Source organism: Pelmatolapia mariae, linkage group LG6 (assembly GCF_036321145.2).
Source record: "Pelmatolapia mariae isolate MD_Pm_ZW linkage group LG6, Pm_UMD_F_2, whole genome shotgun sequence".
NCBI classification, from domain to species: domain Eukaryota; kingdom Metazoa; phylum Chordata; class Actinopteri; order Cichliformes; family Cichlidae; genus Pelmatolapia; species Pelmatolapia mariae.
In genome coordinates, this window is record NC_086232.1 from 25145972 (window position 1) to 25160819 (window position 14848).

Consider the following 14848-nt stretch of genomic DNA (forward strand, 5'->3'; position numbering starts at 1 on the left):
TCAAGAGGTTACTTTAAAGTAAATAAACAGTACTATACAAAAGGAAAAACCCTTCATTTGGTTGTACCCAGTGATGCAGTTAATGACATCATGACCCACACACATTTTGGATATAGGACCAGAACATAGGAACAATCAATGGTAAGTTTAACCAAAGCAACATAAGCAAACATAATTTACCAGAAAGTTACCTGTCAGCAGAAGAAAATTCAAATCACCAGATTGTTCACTAGTATTTGCTTTAAAAGCATATGCATGGATGTAAACTGTAACATAATGCTACCACAAACAAACCCGGGATAGTATGTAGAACAAAGTTACACCAGCAATGTCTAAACTAAAGCATTATGGCCGACATTGAAATAACATGGGATAAATTATCATTATGTTTAAGGGACAAATGGTAAATAAGTTCAAGCCTACCACTTTTTTCACAAATACCAGCAAGCAATTTACATATTTTTTGGTTCAGGACAGCTTTGTAGCCTTCTAGGAAGAAATCTTTAAAATCTTTTTCTAAATGAACTGGGAAACAAGTTGTACGTAATGCTCTTTTTTCAGACCATTTCACTAACAGCACAGCTTCATCTAAAGAGTTTACAGTTCAGGACCCTTTAAAGGCCAGACTTGTAATATTGTGCAAATGGAAATCTCCCATAATTCCTATCACTTTTTTTCTGAAACTATTCTATTAATGCAATGCTTACCTTTGATTACAGTTGATTCTTGATGTTATACTGTATATATGTTATTTGAAAATTTAATGAAAAGAACAGTCACATTTTGATGAGTACTGAGGTGCAGCTATATGATGATTTATATCGTGCATGTGATCTACATTTCTTTTTTTCTTTTCTTTTTTTTTTTTTTTTACTTTCTAAGCATAATTCAACATAATGGCTGAGAAAAGCACTTGAAGACTGAGAACAAGATTGCAACATTATTTACTTTGGCAGTAAATCAACATGACATCCCAGTGTGTTAACATTTGCATTTAAGTCAGTGGGAAAAGTAGGAAAACAAGAGTTACAGAACGACAGAGAACAGATCTGAAGGGAGTAGAGAGTTAGGGCAAGTCAAAGGGGGAATAAAAAGCAGATGTGTAACTGGGAAGTGGTTAATATTGTGACATTCTGCATGTCAGCATAACTTTCATAGGCTAAGATCAAATATCTGCTGTTGCTTTTGAAATCACAGTCCCAAAAAGAGGTGACTGTATTTCCTTTATTCACAAGTCTTTATTCAAAGCAGCAGTGATGATACAAAACAAGTACATAGTACATTTTTTTTATTGTTAACTTTGTTACTGTGTTTAAAACTAAAATACTAGTTGTTCTGCAGTCAGCTCAGAAGAAGCATAAATGACTATGGTTATACACCAGCTAAGGATTTTTCTTGAAAAGGGCACAGTAAAAACTGTTTAATTTTGAAAGAACATAATGGCTTTCAGCTACTATAGAGGTATTCAGTAAATGAGACAATCCTAATGGTATGCATCTTTGTCCAAGAGGTGGCAATCTCCTTCCATTGAAAATATAATCTCACTGTGTGCCATAGTCTACATGACACAATCCAAGAAATTCTCCTTTTTGCTTTGCCCTGCAATGGACCTGAATAGAGTGTACCTGTCAACCTCTCACCCTATGACATTTTGGGCAGGATTCCAGCCCCACCATGACTCTGCATTGGATAACCAGTTAAGAAAATGGATGAATAGATTTATTTTTCCACAATTTTTTCCTGACATTTCAAAGGCAGCAAAAATGTCCTTGACAAAATGTATAGTATGTAGCACAGCACATGGAACAGTCACACAGTGTTTATATCTTTGCAAAAGGATGAAACAAAAACTATAGAGAAACAGGGCTCAATGTAACACAATGCTTTCCCAGGCCAGACTTCCTCTTCCTCTTATTATTTTTTATTAATATGCTTTAAGAAAACAGAATTTGGTGAGTTATACTGTATGATGAGTTTTAGATGTATGGCATGTTATATTCAGAGATGGAGAAATGGGACAGTAGTAATGTGAATTATTTAAAAAAAACAACAACAAAACATCCTATGTAATATGTAAAAAAAAAAAAATCTATTAATACCTTTATTGCTTAATAAAAACCTTACAAACAAACAAAAACAAACCATTAAATGCCAACTTTTCTAATAAAGTTTTAAACCCATTTCATGACTTGCTATTGTGCTCTGTCCTCATTGCCCACTATCTAGTCCCTCTTTACTGTTAGTTAATAAGGTTTTTCCCCACAATGTATTAAATGAACATGTAATGTATATAAGGATATATTTTTAAGGAAATACAAACACAGATAGTTCACATCAATAGTAAGAGAACATAGTTAAGTGCTGTAAAGTGAAAACGGGTATAAACAATCCTGCTTCTACACCTTCAAACAGAACCCAGTTTATGTTCTGTAACTGCAGTCTGTGCTTCTATTTTCCATGTGTCTATCTTCTGTCCATCTTAGCCAAATCAGGGAAGGTATATTCTTCAAGGTGTCTGTCTACAGAGAAGAAAATGTTCATGTTTTAAGGGGAATACTATTTCACTTGGCTCACAGAAAAAAATGACAAAAAATTCATCAAAAAATTTTTTTGATTAATTTGAATGCAATAAAATTACCAATTGTATTTTTTTTATTCTTTCATTAGAACCAACAAAATGTAGGTGCCACTTCCTGTTAACAAAAGCGAAAACTGGAAGTGACACTCCTAGTGACAAGTTAATCATTAATGATTAACTGTCTTCCTGGTATTGTAAATATCTTCCAGGAATTGTATATATGTTAAGGGGAAGTGGGTGCTTTTAATTCCTTTTGTAAGAAATCTAAGCTTTTCCTGATCCATGACTAAGCATGCAAACACAATAGCCACACAAGATTTTCAGTTCACCCTAATGTAAAAAATTAAGGTAGGGTTGTGTTAAAGCATGTTTCTCAGTCATTGCAGACGTCTTGCTCTCCCTGCTTATCTGGATTCTGAAAAAATAATACACTTCTTGTTTAAATAAGTTCTTATATGCACTGGTATCTACTAACAATCACCAACGTACAGTAAAGTTACACTCACGTAATCTTTTTACTTTTAAGCACTTGTTTGACCCATGGAGCATTGGGGTCCAGACAAATCTTTTGCCCCTCCTTCTTGAGAGTAGCACTGCAGGATCAAAGACAGATACGAGACAGCAGACATATGCATATGGTTCAAGTGTTTTATGAGGGCAAATCAATAGAAATACTTACATAATCTCAGTGCTTTTGCAGTAGGAGTTTGCTAGGTAAATCTCCACTGTGCTTATGAAACGTCCAATTGGCCTTTTCTCCTTATAGAGGCATTAGCATCTAGGACTGATACCTGAGGCTTTTAGATAAGTTAGAGAATGATTTTGGTGTCTGGAGACAAACAAGGTAAGGCAAGTATCTATTTGGAAAATGCAGGTTAAAATTCACATGCACGTGACAAAAATGAAAATTCTGTTGCTGCCATTAGGTGTCAAACGCACATTTCTGAGCAATAAATGTTTTGTATTTTCATCAGTTATTCAGCTATACTTACCTCCATGGATAGTCAGGAAAACCAGGAGTGCTACAATGATGGTAGACATTTCTTCTGCAACTGTAAACTAAACTATCTCAGAGATACGATATATATCTGAAGGATATGATTAGTGAGTAGACTATCAGCTCAGCCCTCTCCTTTGAAAGATTGTGATGAAGTCTGCTCTGCAGACCCCCTTTCTCTCTTTCCTGCCTCTTTCCAAGGAACTCTTTTTTTCTCAATAACCACAACTACAAAAAAAAAAATAAAAAAAAAATGAGAGCACAGAATCACAATTATCGCTGTGTTATTGCCCATGCTGCAGCAGCAGGCTTTTGGCAAGGAAATACCTGGAATCTGTCCTAAGCTAAGTAGATCGCAAGAGAATTGATTTCCATGGGAAAAGGTTTTTTTTCTTAAAACTCTTGAAGCCTTTTTATAGCTTCGTGCCAGTAAATGGTACTAACAAGTTATCTGGAATATGGATATCTGTGCCAAACCAAAGCCCTTGTATTTGTCTTTCCTGTCTTTGTATAATTTGTGTTGCATATATGCATAAATAAACATAGATCATAACAGTTTTCCTCTATAAACATAAATAAAACTAGCACCAACCTGTTAATATTCAGCCAGATATATGTGTGAAGGTTTTGCAGATACCAATTAAAACTTTTCAAACAGAAGGTGCTTATGACAAGCCAGTAGGCTTGCCCTGGCATGACATTAAAGTCAGAGGGATGCGATTTCACATGTGAAATTGTACTTCGGGACCATCCCCCAACAGATATCCCAGATTAAAGTATTCAGTGTTTATGTGTGAGTGGTTGTACAATTCTTTATTTGTTAAACATCCTGATATTTTCCAGACTCTCCAGGGGATGTTTACATTTGAGTCTCAATGGAGGCAAGTTATATTGTAAAACTTCATCCCATCAGCTTGCAGAAAGCAAACAATGAACAATTGGCCAACAGCAAGGAAATGATTCAATCCTTGTTTTCCCAGTTCAGGTTTTTAAGTCTTATTATCTGAATCTTTTGTAATAACCTTCTGACGCTGTACAGTTTACAGTCTTTACAGTTGTGGTCAGACGATTTAGTGTATTCATGATTGATACATGGGTATGAATTTCATGGTAATTTGGGGCTTTTAATGATTTCTTTGAACTGTTATTTTTTCAGGGTGGAATGCTTTGGACGCCATATATCTTTAATTACTTTAAAAATCCAGAATTGGGTGTATAGGATTTTAGATTATTTTTTTGTGGGGGGATTTTCTCTAATCCACACAGGCTCAAATATATACATACACCCCCACTAATATTTGGTTAAATTTTTCCAAGTTGCACCTTAACCAGGTGCTTTTGTGTCCAAGTTTTAACCATCTAGCTTTTGATTTGAGGTGAAGAATCTGGAGGTAGTCTTTCTCCTTTATTACTTCATCTAGTTTGTTGTACCAGCTTTAAGCCTTGGTGGTTCCTGGGGTGTTTCTGAACATGCTAACTAATTTTCTCTTGTATTCTTCCAGACCTTGAAAAAGTGATGACACATCAGAATAACTTGTACTTATGCACTACTGTTTGAACTGATGATCGATGTCTTGAAGGACATTCAAAGCTCTTCTTTGGATGTTAGCTGCCTTCTTTAAAATTCTCTGTCAAGGTAATCCCACACTGCTTAACCCTAGAACACTATCGCTGGGTGATTTTCACCCGAGCAAATACATTTACATGATTTCTCTCTCCTGCAGCTGTTAGTGTGTCGAGGAGATTGTGCCTTCACCAGGGAAGTCTCAAATGTCCCAGGAATGGGTGTATCAAAGACCAGCTTTCCAGCGTCATTTTTTTTTTTTTTTTTAGGAATTTTTTGTTCTTGAATTCCAGATTTTTCTGTAATTTTGGAGCATTATTTTAGCATCCCCCATGACACTTTTTTTCATTTTGTTAGACATGGCACAGTTGAAAGTAAAAGCTGACCACTCTGATTTGTCATGTGTTTGATATATTTTGATGACAAGTACTTTTTGTTGGTCATATTATATCGGGTAAAAATCACCCGGCATTAGTGATTGTGTTACTATTTATAGCAATAGTGTTCTAGGGTTAAATAATGTTGAAGTCTGGCTCTTCAACCCATGACAGATTATGTTCCATTGTGTGTTTTCTATTCAGTGCCTTTTGTGCATCAATAATGTTTTGAAAGTGACAGTGATCACTGACATAGCAATCAGATGAGTTCCAGATGATAGTGAATGATGGTTCATAATCTAATATTACTTTTTTGCATTCATAATTAAATGAATTTTGACAAGATTCCCAAACCATGACAAATCTTTCACCAAGTTTTAGCAGTGGCTGTTGACACTCACTTTATAAGACCTGTTGACACAGAGTTTGAGTCCAGTTCTTGTTTATTTTGGCACAGCAAATTAGCCTTTTCTTCCCGGTTCCCCTCCTTAAAAATGGCTTTTTAACTGCCATACTCCCACTGAAACAATTTCTGATGAGACCTCAGGGAATAGAAGGGACAGATATATCTTTCATTCCCTTTGTCTTTTCTTCCCGTGATTTCTTTCCCTATTTCTTTATGGCATGGCTTTCAGTTACTGTTTATCTGCAGTAGATATGTGTAGTTTTTTAGACCCGGCATGTTTTGTCCTCCACTTAACAAACTTCCTTTATTTTTTGGTGACACTCTCAGCACACTTTAACAGCACACTGAGATATGCCCCAAACCAACTAAAGTCACAGAGCAGGGTCAGACCTCCAAACTTCATGTGGTCTTCAGATTAACTCAAGAACATTGCACAGACATCTTTAATGAAATGAAGAGCTGGGCTCAATACCTTAATTCCAGTGAAAGGAGCTCTTAATGCTTCAGCATAGCAAGACATTTTGGACAATTTCATGTTCCTGACTTTGTGGGAACAGTTTGAGGATGTTTCCTTCCTGTTCGAACATGACTGAGCCCTAGTGCAAAAAGCAAGGTAAAATAAAGACATGGATGAGAGAGTTTGGTGTAAAAGAAGTTGACTTGTCTGCACAGAGTCCTTACCTCAACCTGACTGAACACCTTTTGGATGAATTAAAGAGTGGGAGCCAGGCCTTCTCCTCCAACTTCCTTGTCTGACCTCACAAACGCACTTGTAGAACAATGGTCAGAAATTTTCATAAACACAAATAAATTAAACCTTGTGGAATTAAAAATGTGATGCCTCTCAAGTTCATATGTGTGTGGAGGCAGATGAGTGAATAGTTTTGGCAATATACATTTAGTGTATGTGGAGGTGATTGGAGTGGTTTTAATGTTTGAAAATATCTATTTTTTTATTATATACTTCACTTAGAATGTGGTAATCTGTAAATGAAAACACACAATTGGTGGGAAAATCAGTGAGCTACATAAAGTTGAAGGTTTACATTAGTTCCTACTATTCATTCTGAGGAAACATGACCATATATGGCATTCTTAATGACAGTTCATCCCACCCCAGTTGTTGTCAAATCTCAATGAATGTGCCTGCTACCAGCATGCACCAGCATGGCAGCAAGTACTGTAATTCAAGTATATAGTGAGATGATTCACAAGGACGCAAAAACTTGAATGCTTGCATAAAAGTTAGTAGAGTTTATTCTCACCTCTTAGATACCTACACTAAATGGCATTGCAGTTTCATCCAATATTTGTTTCAATATTTCAAACCTGACCATCAAGAGTTGACAGTGTGAGTCATCTTTTAACAATAATTCCAAAATAGAAGGTGTTAAAAATAATTCATCATTTTCATTATCCAACTAAAATGGTCTGATTTCATTTGTTCCATTTAGGGGAATTTCTGTGCTTCAACTTCTAGCTTTAGGCTCAAGATGGGTCAACATGAGGTTTTGGAAGTTTTGTTTTGTGAAACTTGCTGTTAGGGAAAATTTTGTTATACTTCCTCTTAATTAAAAGTCTAGATCCTGTATTTGTGTGTGTGTCTGTGTGTGTGTGTGTCTGTGTGTGTGTGTGTGTGTGTGTGTGTGTGTGTGTGTACGTGTACGTGTTTAAACATCTTTGTGATGGCAGAAAATTGGCATGCCACTATACTTGTGTGGACCTACAATTACTTATGGTGACAAAATGCCCATCCCCACTACTTTGAAGGCATTTTTGAGGCTCAGAATGTGGTTATAGTATCAGAGTTACAATTAGGTTATGGTTAGGTTTAGGCTGAGGGTTAGGATTAGGATTAGGCACTTGTTTTTGATGGTTAGGGTTAGGGTAAGCGGCTAGGGAAAGCATTATGTCAATGAGATGTCCTCACTAAGATATGAAAGCACGCTCTTTAAAATAGGTTTTGCTTTGCAAAATGAAATCTTGCATATAACAGTAAAAAAAATATTTCTTTGTTTTCTTTGTTGTGTGCAGGAAATATGAAATACTATAAATGCACAGAACTCAAACTATATTTTAACTTTATTCATAAAACCAGAGACAGTGTTTGGTCACTCATGTATGTATAAATATTTCTTTAGGGGAATTTCATGGAGCCAGATGATGTAAACTGTCATTTGATTTCTAACATTTGCTGGTGGTCACATGCCGCATATCATCTTTTCTTTCACATGTCTCACTACATATGTTAGTTTTATTTTCAGCATCGTAGTGGTTAACTTAAAAACTTTCCATTGAGGTTCATCACATGCTCTGTGTTTAACCATAACTGCTTTCCCTTTCTATATAGCGAAGGTGGGTGTGACCACAAAAGAACCATCAGTTAATAGGTTTATAGACCTTTGGTCATTGCATCCAATTTTTCCAAAAATCAATTTTAAGTTACAAAAACCAAACCAAAACAGAAATAAAACTAATTACAACTACAATGGAAATATCTGTGCCTTTAAATGACAGACTTTTGCCCTCTGAAAGAAAAAAATCTTTAGTCAGCATTATTTTGTTAAGTGAAGCAACAGTTAAAGTCTTTTTCTCTTGCTCAGACTTCCTTCTGCTTTGTGAGAATGATTGAATCGACGTCATGTCAGCAGACATGTTTGAGCTAGATTAGATTGCATCAGACTTAAGTCCAATAACAAATTTTGGCAGCTCACCCACTGTTGCTTCAGGAAATATCAATCACATAAGTAATAAACTGACGATCGTGCCTTCCGAAATGACACCAATGTAATCTAGGGTGCATAAAAGCCAAAGGTTCAGTGTCATCAGTTCTGGGAAAGGATTTTCTGTCTCTTTTTAGCATACATGCATTTTTTTTACTATAATGCATATATGGCATGTGTACATGATCAGCATGTTCAAAGTATACCCACTGTTGAAATACAGCAGTTAGTTAGCTTTTCTTCTTAAGGACTGAGTGAAATTAAGTTGGCAGTTAATTACTGAGGAGGCAATTACCATCTCATATGGAAAAGAAATAAAATTCTTTAAGAATAAAAAATACTGTAGCTCTTATAAGACTTGATGAGAGATTGTGATACTACATTTTACTTACGAATTTAGCCACTTTTGCATTTCCCCATTTTCACTTTGTGTTCTATGAAAACTATGCAAACTGGTAACTTTCATGATTAATCAAACTATGAGACATAAAGGCTAACCATTAGATTTTTGCCTATTTCTTTTGCACATGGTTTAGCGCTGCATTCAGATCAGTCTTTGGACTGAGTATGTGAGAGACATGCCAACTTCAAGTGCATGAGGTGATTCTTGGTTCAATAAATTCCACTTTCTAAAGGTGAAGTCTCAGATGACAAAAAACTGAGGCTAACAATCATAAACCAGTCATTCAAAAACTACATTCAGGTGTAAATTATATTACATCTGTGACTCAGTCACCACTTGGTCAATCTTTAAGCTTCATGCAAGAGCTGGTGCAATACAGGAATGCAGACGTAGTTGGTTAATGCAAAAAAAATCTGAAGCATTCCTGTGGCATCAGTCGATTATCACAGAGTTTTAGTCACCGTGTTTTTCCACAAAGGTGATATATGTGACAAATCTTGCTGTCTTGATAAATCAGACTTTAGTATTAGAGCCCTCAGTGTGAATTCCCACACCGGGTCTGAAAGTCCACTCTTGCGCAATCTGCAAGTAGTGAGTCACTTTCAGTTGGCTTTAAAAGCTGAGCCTCTTCAGCACTAGAGTCAAACAGTAGAGCAGCTGAACTGAGAGAAGAGAGGAGACCGGGAGCTGAAAGAAAGACAAACAGACTAGAAGAAAAAACAAACAGCTGTTGCAGTTTAGCGCTTGAGGCTTCATCAGCTTTTAGAAGAACATTGTTATTTTTCATTGATAGTTTTTACAGAATTTCTAAAAGGCAAAATGATAAGCAACAGAATCATCGTCAGCTCCATCGTGGTGCTTTTGACCCTGCTGGCCACCTGTGAAGGTATGTTTTTTTTGTCATTTAATAGCTTAATGTAGCATTAACAAGTAATTTTATTCATGCTATCCTTTTTCATTGCATTAAATGTTTTCAGCATGCACTTCGTGACCATGTGCAACTGCTTTCTTCTTACAGGCATGGGAGTGGAACTGCACTGCCGTTGCATTCAGACAGAAAGCAAACCTATTGGCCGCCACATTGAGAAGGTGGAGTTGATTCTTCCCAACTCCCACTGCGAGGAGACGGAGATCATGTAAGAGCCAAAGTCTTCTTTCCATCTCAGTAGTGATAATTTTGCTTGATTTTGTCACTGTGACTTGTTGGCTTCAACACGAGTTCTCTATCTAAACTTTTGGTTTTTTTTCACTGATTTGTGTTGCAGTGCCACACTGAAAAGGACAGGTGAAGAGGTTTGCCTTAATCCTGAGGCCCCCTGGGTTAGGAAAGTGATCAACAAGATCATGTCCAGGTAAGATTTTACCTAAAAGTATGCCAACACAGCAGTCTTTCTTTTAATAGGAAATAGAAACTAAAAAAGTATCAAACAATGTTGGAATCCACTTTTGACACACAAATTAATTCTTCTTTACTGTTTCTTGTCCTAGCAGCAGACCCTGAACTGAAGAACTGAAGCGACACAAGAGATGTGCTTCATGAACGAGCTGTTTTTTTAACCAACGAAAATCACTGAAATCACCGTGTTCCTTTCACGAGATGAATGTTATCATATGCAACTAGCATTTACCACTCGCCTGAAAACCTGTTAAAAATGACAGAATTTTGGTTGAAGTGTTTGTATCAAACACATTACTTTTTTACTTCAGTATATGTATTCTCCATGTATTCTCCTGTCATAAAGAAAGGGACGCTACCTGTTTCCCTGTGTGTATGTATTTATGTATTTATGATTACAAGTGCTTAAATTCTTGTCTGTATTTATGAAATAAAATGTCAAATTGAAATAGCTTGTTTGCCCTTTCTTACATATTATATTGCAAAACTGACAATATCAACAATAGGAGCAGCCAGATATTGTAAATATTCTGTATGGAAAAACACCCATTCGATGATATAGTAACATATATGACATACATTACATATTTTAATAGATTATTATTACTGATGCATATTGTGTCTAAGTAATTATTTACTGTTGTAACTAGTTATAGTGGACCTACATTAAGTTGTCCACTGATTCCCACTTATGGCATAATAAATAATAATCAAGTAATTGGCTTTTTGGCAGACCATGACTAGTTCTTCCTCTTTGGTCCTAAAACTGTAATTTTAGAGGGAACATCTATTATTGATGAGAATGTCATGAGGCCATCTGTCATCTGAAATGTGACAAGGAGATCCACCGATACAATTTTTTTTTTTGTTGGGGTCACAAGACAAAATTACCTCAAAAGTTAATTGACTTCACAGGAATATGTGTTATAATCTGATTTTCAGGGCATGCTCACTTTTGCCAAACCACATTCTTGCTTTTATCTTTGCCTTTCTACTGAACACATGTCCTTGGATCTTTCTTCCTGTTGTTATTATCTCACTGACCCAGAAGTTCCCATTTTTCATCAGCCCCTCCTGGTTTCTAATCTCTGCTGGCCTGCATAACACTTCCTAATCAGCCCTGATTTCTTATTTTATTTTATTTTTTTAATTCAATTTTAAATCAAACAAAGTGCATATTTCCCATAGCCATGTAGCCAATTCCAGATTAAGCAGATAAAAGAACTGAAGCTGATTCCAAGTGTTGAACTAACATGTGGTATTTTTCACTAAAATTCTCAATAAGAGCAAAACAGATGTGGATGGAAGTGAAGGGACAATAACAGGCTGAAAAAAAGGAAAAAGGGTTAAGGGTGGCCAAATCAATACATTCTTTTAAAGAAGGAAAGTACTGGTCACCTCAGTGACACCAAAAGGCCTGCAATCTGGCAGAATACACATAAAATGGATGCTTTTGGTTATTACATACAAAGCCAGAGAGACTAACAAAGAAGCTGCAGCTAAAGGTGGCTGCAGCAAAGGCCTAGCAGAGCATCTCACGGAAGGAAACAAAGCATCTGGAGATACCCATCTGTTCTAGGCTTCAGGCAATAAGAGACTGCAAAGAATTTCATTCGAAGCATCGAAAACAATCCGTATATTAGTTTTTCCAGTTTCAGTTTTGGGATAGGCTATCTCTTAGGAGATAGTACAATCCTTGGCTCCTCCATACTTTGTGTTAGCATATACTTCGGAAAGGTAGTGAATATGAGTTGGATAATTGAGAAGGAATGGTTGAATCAAAATTTGAACATACATAATGAGTACTGTAAAAGTTTAGTTTCATATATCAAATACTTTTCATGATTTTTTAAAGATAACAACCCACTTTCAGGTCTCTTTTTCAAACATTGAAATGTCAGCCTATGTTTGAACGCGATTATCTTAAAACTATTAAAGATAAAGGTCTAACATTTTCACTGATGTACAACAAAATTTTGAGTGCTCCACACCAACTGTGCATGGAAAGAAAACATATAAATAACAAGACCGCAAGAATATGTAAAAAAGAGGAATATATACAAAACAAGAGGAAGCCACACAGCAGAAAGGCATTAGAGGATAGTTTACAAAGTGCTTGAAAGTAGTGCAATGGACTCGGTCTGAGTCTGTGTGTGAGTGACCTGAGTGATGAGGGTTACTCAGATCATGGCTCAGATTGGTGGGTGGGTGGCCAGGGTGGGGTGGGGTGTGGGGGAATAGTCTTTGCTGACATTCTGAGTGGCCCAAGGGAAGAAGCTGTTTGTCAGTCTTGAGGTTTGGGACCTGATTGACCTTAGGCGCCATCCAGAGGGCAGCAGGTCAAACAGCTGTTGGGTGGGATGCACGGGGTCACCTGTGATGGCCCTGGTTTTCCTGAGACAGCAGCTTCTGGCAGAGGGCAGCCAATGATTTTTTTTGGGTAGCAGCAGCTTCTGGTCCAGGTTATTCTTCCTCAAGGCACAAAGGAAGTGCAAACGCTGCTGGGCTTTCTTTACCAGGGCGTTGGTGTTCTGGGTCCAGGTGAGGTTGGTGGAGATGTGAGTACCCAAAAAACTGAAGGTGGAGCTTCCACCTGTTTGGTTCTTTGCCTTATCTAACTGAATTTAGACCTTTTGGTGTGTTTATTAGCCTCTCAATAAACACGCCAAAGATCTAAATTCAGTGAATTTCTGGATTTGTTTGCCTAGTTACCTCTGTGGTTAAATAAATCATTATATTGCATTAGCTCTGCCATCTTTCCCCATGTACCTTCAAGGCTGCTAGCAGCTAGTAGCATGTTAGCAGCCCTATAAATAGCACCTGTGCAGAGTAAACACAGCAAGTTTCCTTCTGGTTAGTTGTATGATTCGTTTGTGTTTGTTTAATACTAGAAGGCTGTTGCTTATATTAAATCACAGCATGTGCATCTATCAGCATTGTTTTTGCTACTTGTTGACCCCCATACTAAGACAGTGACTTCAGCAAATTCCATTTACAATATCTGAATCGAAGAGTGCAGTCCTAGGATCAGCTGTGATACTGTGCAGAACCCTCTAGCTCTGTATGCCTATGCAGGGCTTGTGTGGGATGTAAATAGAAACAAAATGCCAACCAACCATCAGCTTCACTTTCCTATAATCTGCCAGCACTGTCAGAACTGTTTTGTCACTGATGTTTCACAATTAATCATCAATAAATCAAGAATGTAAATAAAACAGAAGAAGGGATGATCCAGTTTCTAGCTTATGTATGACCTTACATTTCATTTGGCCGATTTTTTAATTTTAGAAAGGTTTTGGAGACACGCCAAAAATACTCGTGCATCCAAATGCTGTTAATATTTACAACATTACATTTATTAATGTTGTTATTTTTGTTTGCCAGTGGCTTGCGTGAGGATGCAGGCAAAGGGGCGGGACTGAGCGCACAGCCGGGGGTAGGTGCGGTAGTGCGGCGTACGATGCGTGCAGAAAGACAACACTTACAGCACAGGACGTACAGGAGATAACCGACATACACACAAAATGCTGCGTCCACGAGCTGTAACAAGCCGCTGGATGTGAAGAAAATAAAGGACCGGCTGACGATAACGCCTCCAGATTGAGTACGCTCTAGCAGGCTGCGTTTCTGCCGCAGAAATCATTCCACTAAAGCTCTTGTCGATGCGCTTTAGCTCTGCATGAGTCCCTTCGTTTGGTTTACAGGTTCAGGACACAACCGGGCGGTGCTGACTGTGTGTGGTATATACAGTTTGTGAGTGCACCTTATCCGCGTCTCCGCACAGCCCTTGGCACCTCCTTCAGGATGGCGTTAACGATCTGCACGAGATTCACTGACGAATATCAGCTGTTCGAGGAGCTGGGGAAGTAAGGAAACGCGTTCTTCTTCCTTTTTGTTTCAATCATCTGGCATCATCCCTTTTGAAATGTCAGCTTGTTATGTAATAGGCCGCCTTGGTTTAGGGACGCGGATTTCAGGCTGAGTGTGTTTTTGTGAGTGTGCTTGTGCGCGCTGCTGATAAGTGCGGCGATGAAGCCTGATGCAGAGGGGTAAAACACTCTGATGTATATCATGCAGGCCTGTGCGATGGGATCCTATTTGTTTTAATCCAACATCTGAAGCCCTGCTTACGTTTTGTGCTTACGAAAGAAGACGCGTATGGAGCGTGTCGTCATCTGCCTCTATCCTGTGCAGTCTTTGATGCCTCGACCTTAGAGGTGCCACAGCAGGGCGAGGACATTTTTTTTTCTTTGAAAAGCGAAACCAGGGAAAGATGCATTACTGTGGGTGAAAGCCTGAGATTTGCTAAAACACCCCTCCCTTTCTGCCTCGACCCCCCCATTCCAAATCCCTCCTCCTCCTCCTCCCTCGTGACAGAAATACACACTCAGTAATGCGACAGCA

The 14848-nt window shown here is 37.6% G+C and overlaps 2 protein-coding genes and 1 long non-coding RNA gene across 14 annotated transcripts in view; 2 read left to right on the forward strand and 1 right to left on the reverse strand.

Moving 5' to 3' along the window:
- Window positions 1-940: 940 nt before the first annotated feature.
- On the reverse strand, window positions 941-3710 carry LOC134628599 (uncharacterized). Its single transcript, XR_010093997.1, has 4 exons — window positions 3571-3710; window positions 3258-3375; window positions 3085-3171; window positions 941-2519 (listed from the first exon to the last, which is right to left on the reverse strand). It is a non-coding gene; the product is annotated as an uncharacterized LOC134628599 (long non-coding RNA).
- Window positions 3711-9705: 5995 nt separating this feature from the next.
- On the forward strand, window positions 9706-10874 carry cxcl8a (chemokine (C-X-C motif) ligand 8a). Of its 2 annotated transcripts, none has more exons than XM_063475317.1 (4): window positions 9706-9934; window positions 10067-10184; window positions 10314-10400; window positions 10537-10874. In XM_063475317.1, exons 1-4 carry the CDS (start codon window positions 9868-9870, stop codon window positions 10547-10549), a joined length of 285 nt encoding a protein of 94 aa, XP_063331387.1. In that variant the 5' UTR covers window positions 9706-9867; the 3' UTR covers window positions 10550-10874. The 2 variants fall into 2 exon arrangements, with proteins under 2 accessions (XP_063331387.1, XP_063331388.1); XM_063475318.1 differs by having other exon boundaries at window positions 10540-10874.
- Window positions 10875-13889: 3015 nt separating this feature from the next.
- The window catches only part of camk2d2 (calcium/calmodulin-dependent protein kinase (CaM kinase) II delta 2), a 43139-nt gene continuing 42180 nt past the window's right edge, over window positions 13890-14848 (forward strand). For 10 of the 11 annotated variants that reach the window (XM_063476336.1, XM_063476337.1, XM_063476334.1 and 7 more), the window contains exon 1: window positions 13890-14310. In XM_063476336.1, coding sequence (XP_063332406.1) covers window positions 14249-14310 — 62 coding nt within the window. In that variant the 5' untranslated portion in view covers window positions 13890-14248. The remainder of the gene's footprint in view (window positions 14311-14848) is intronic. The other variant, XM_063476332.1, reaches the window with a different exon arrangement.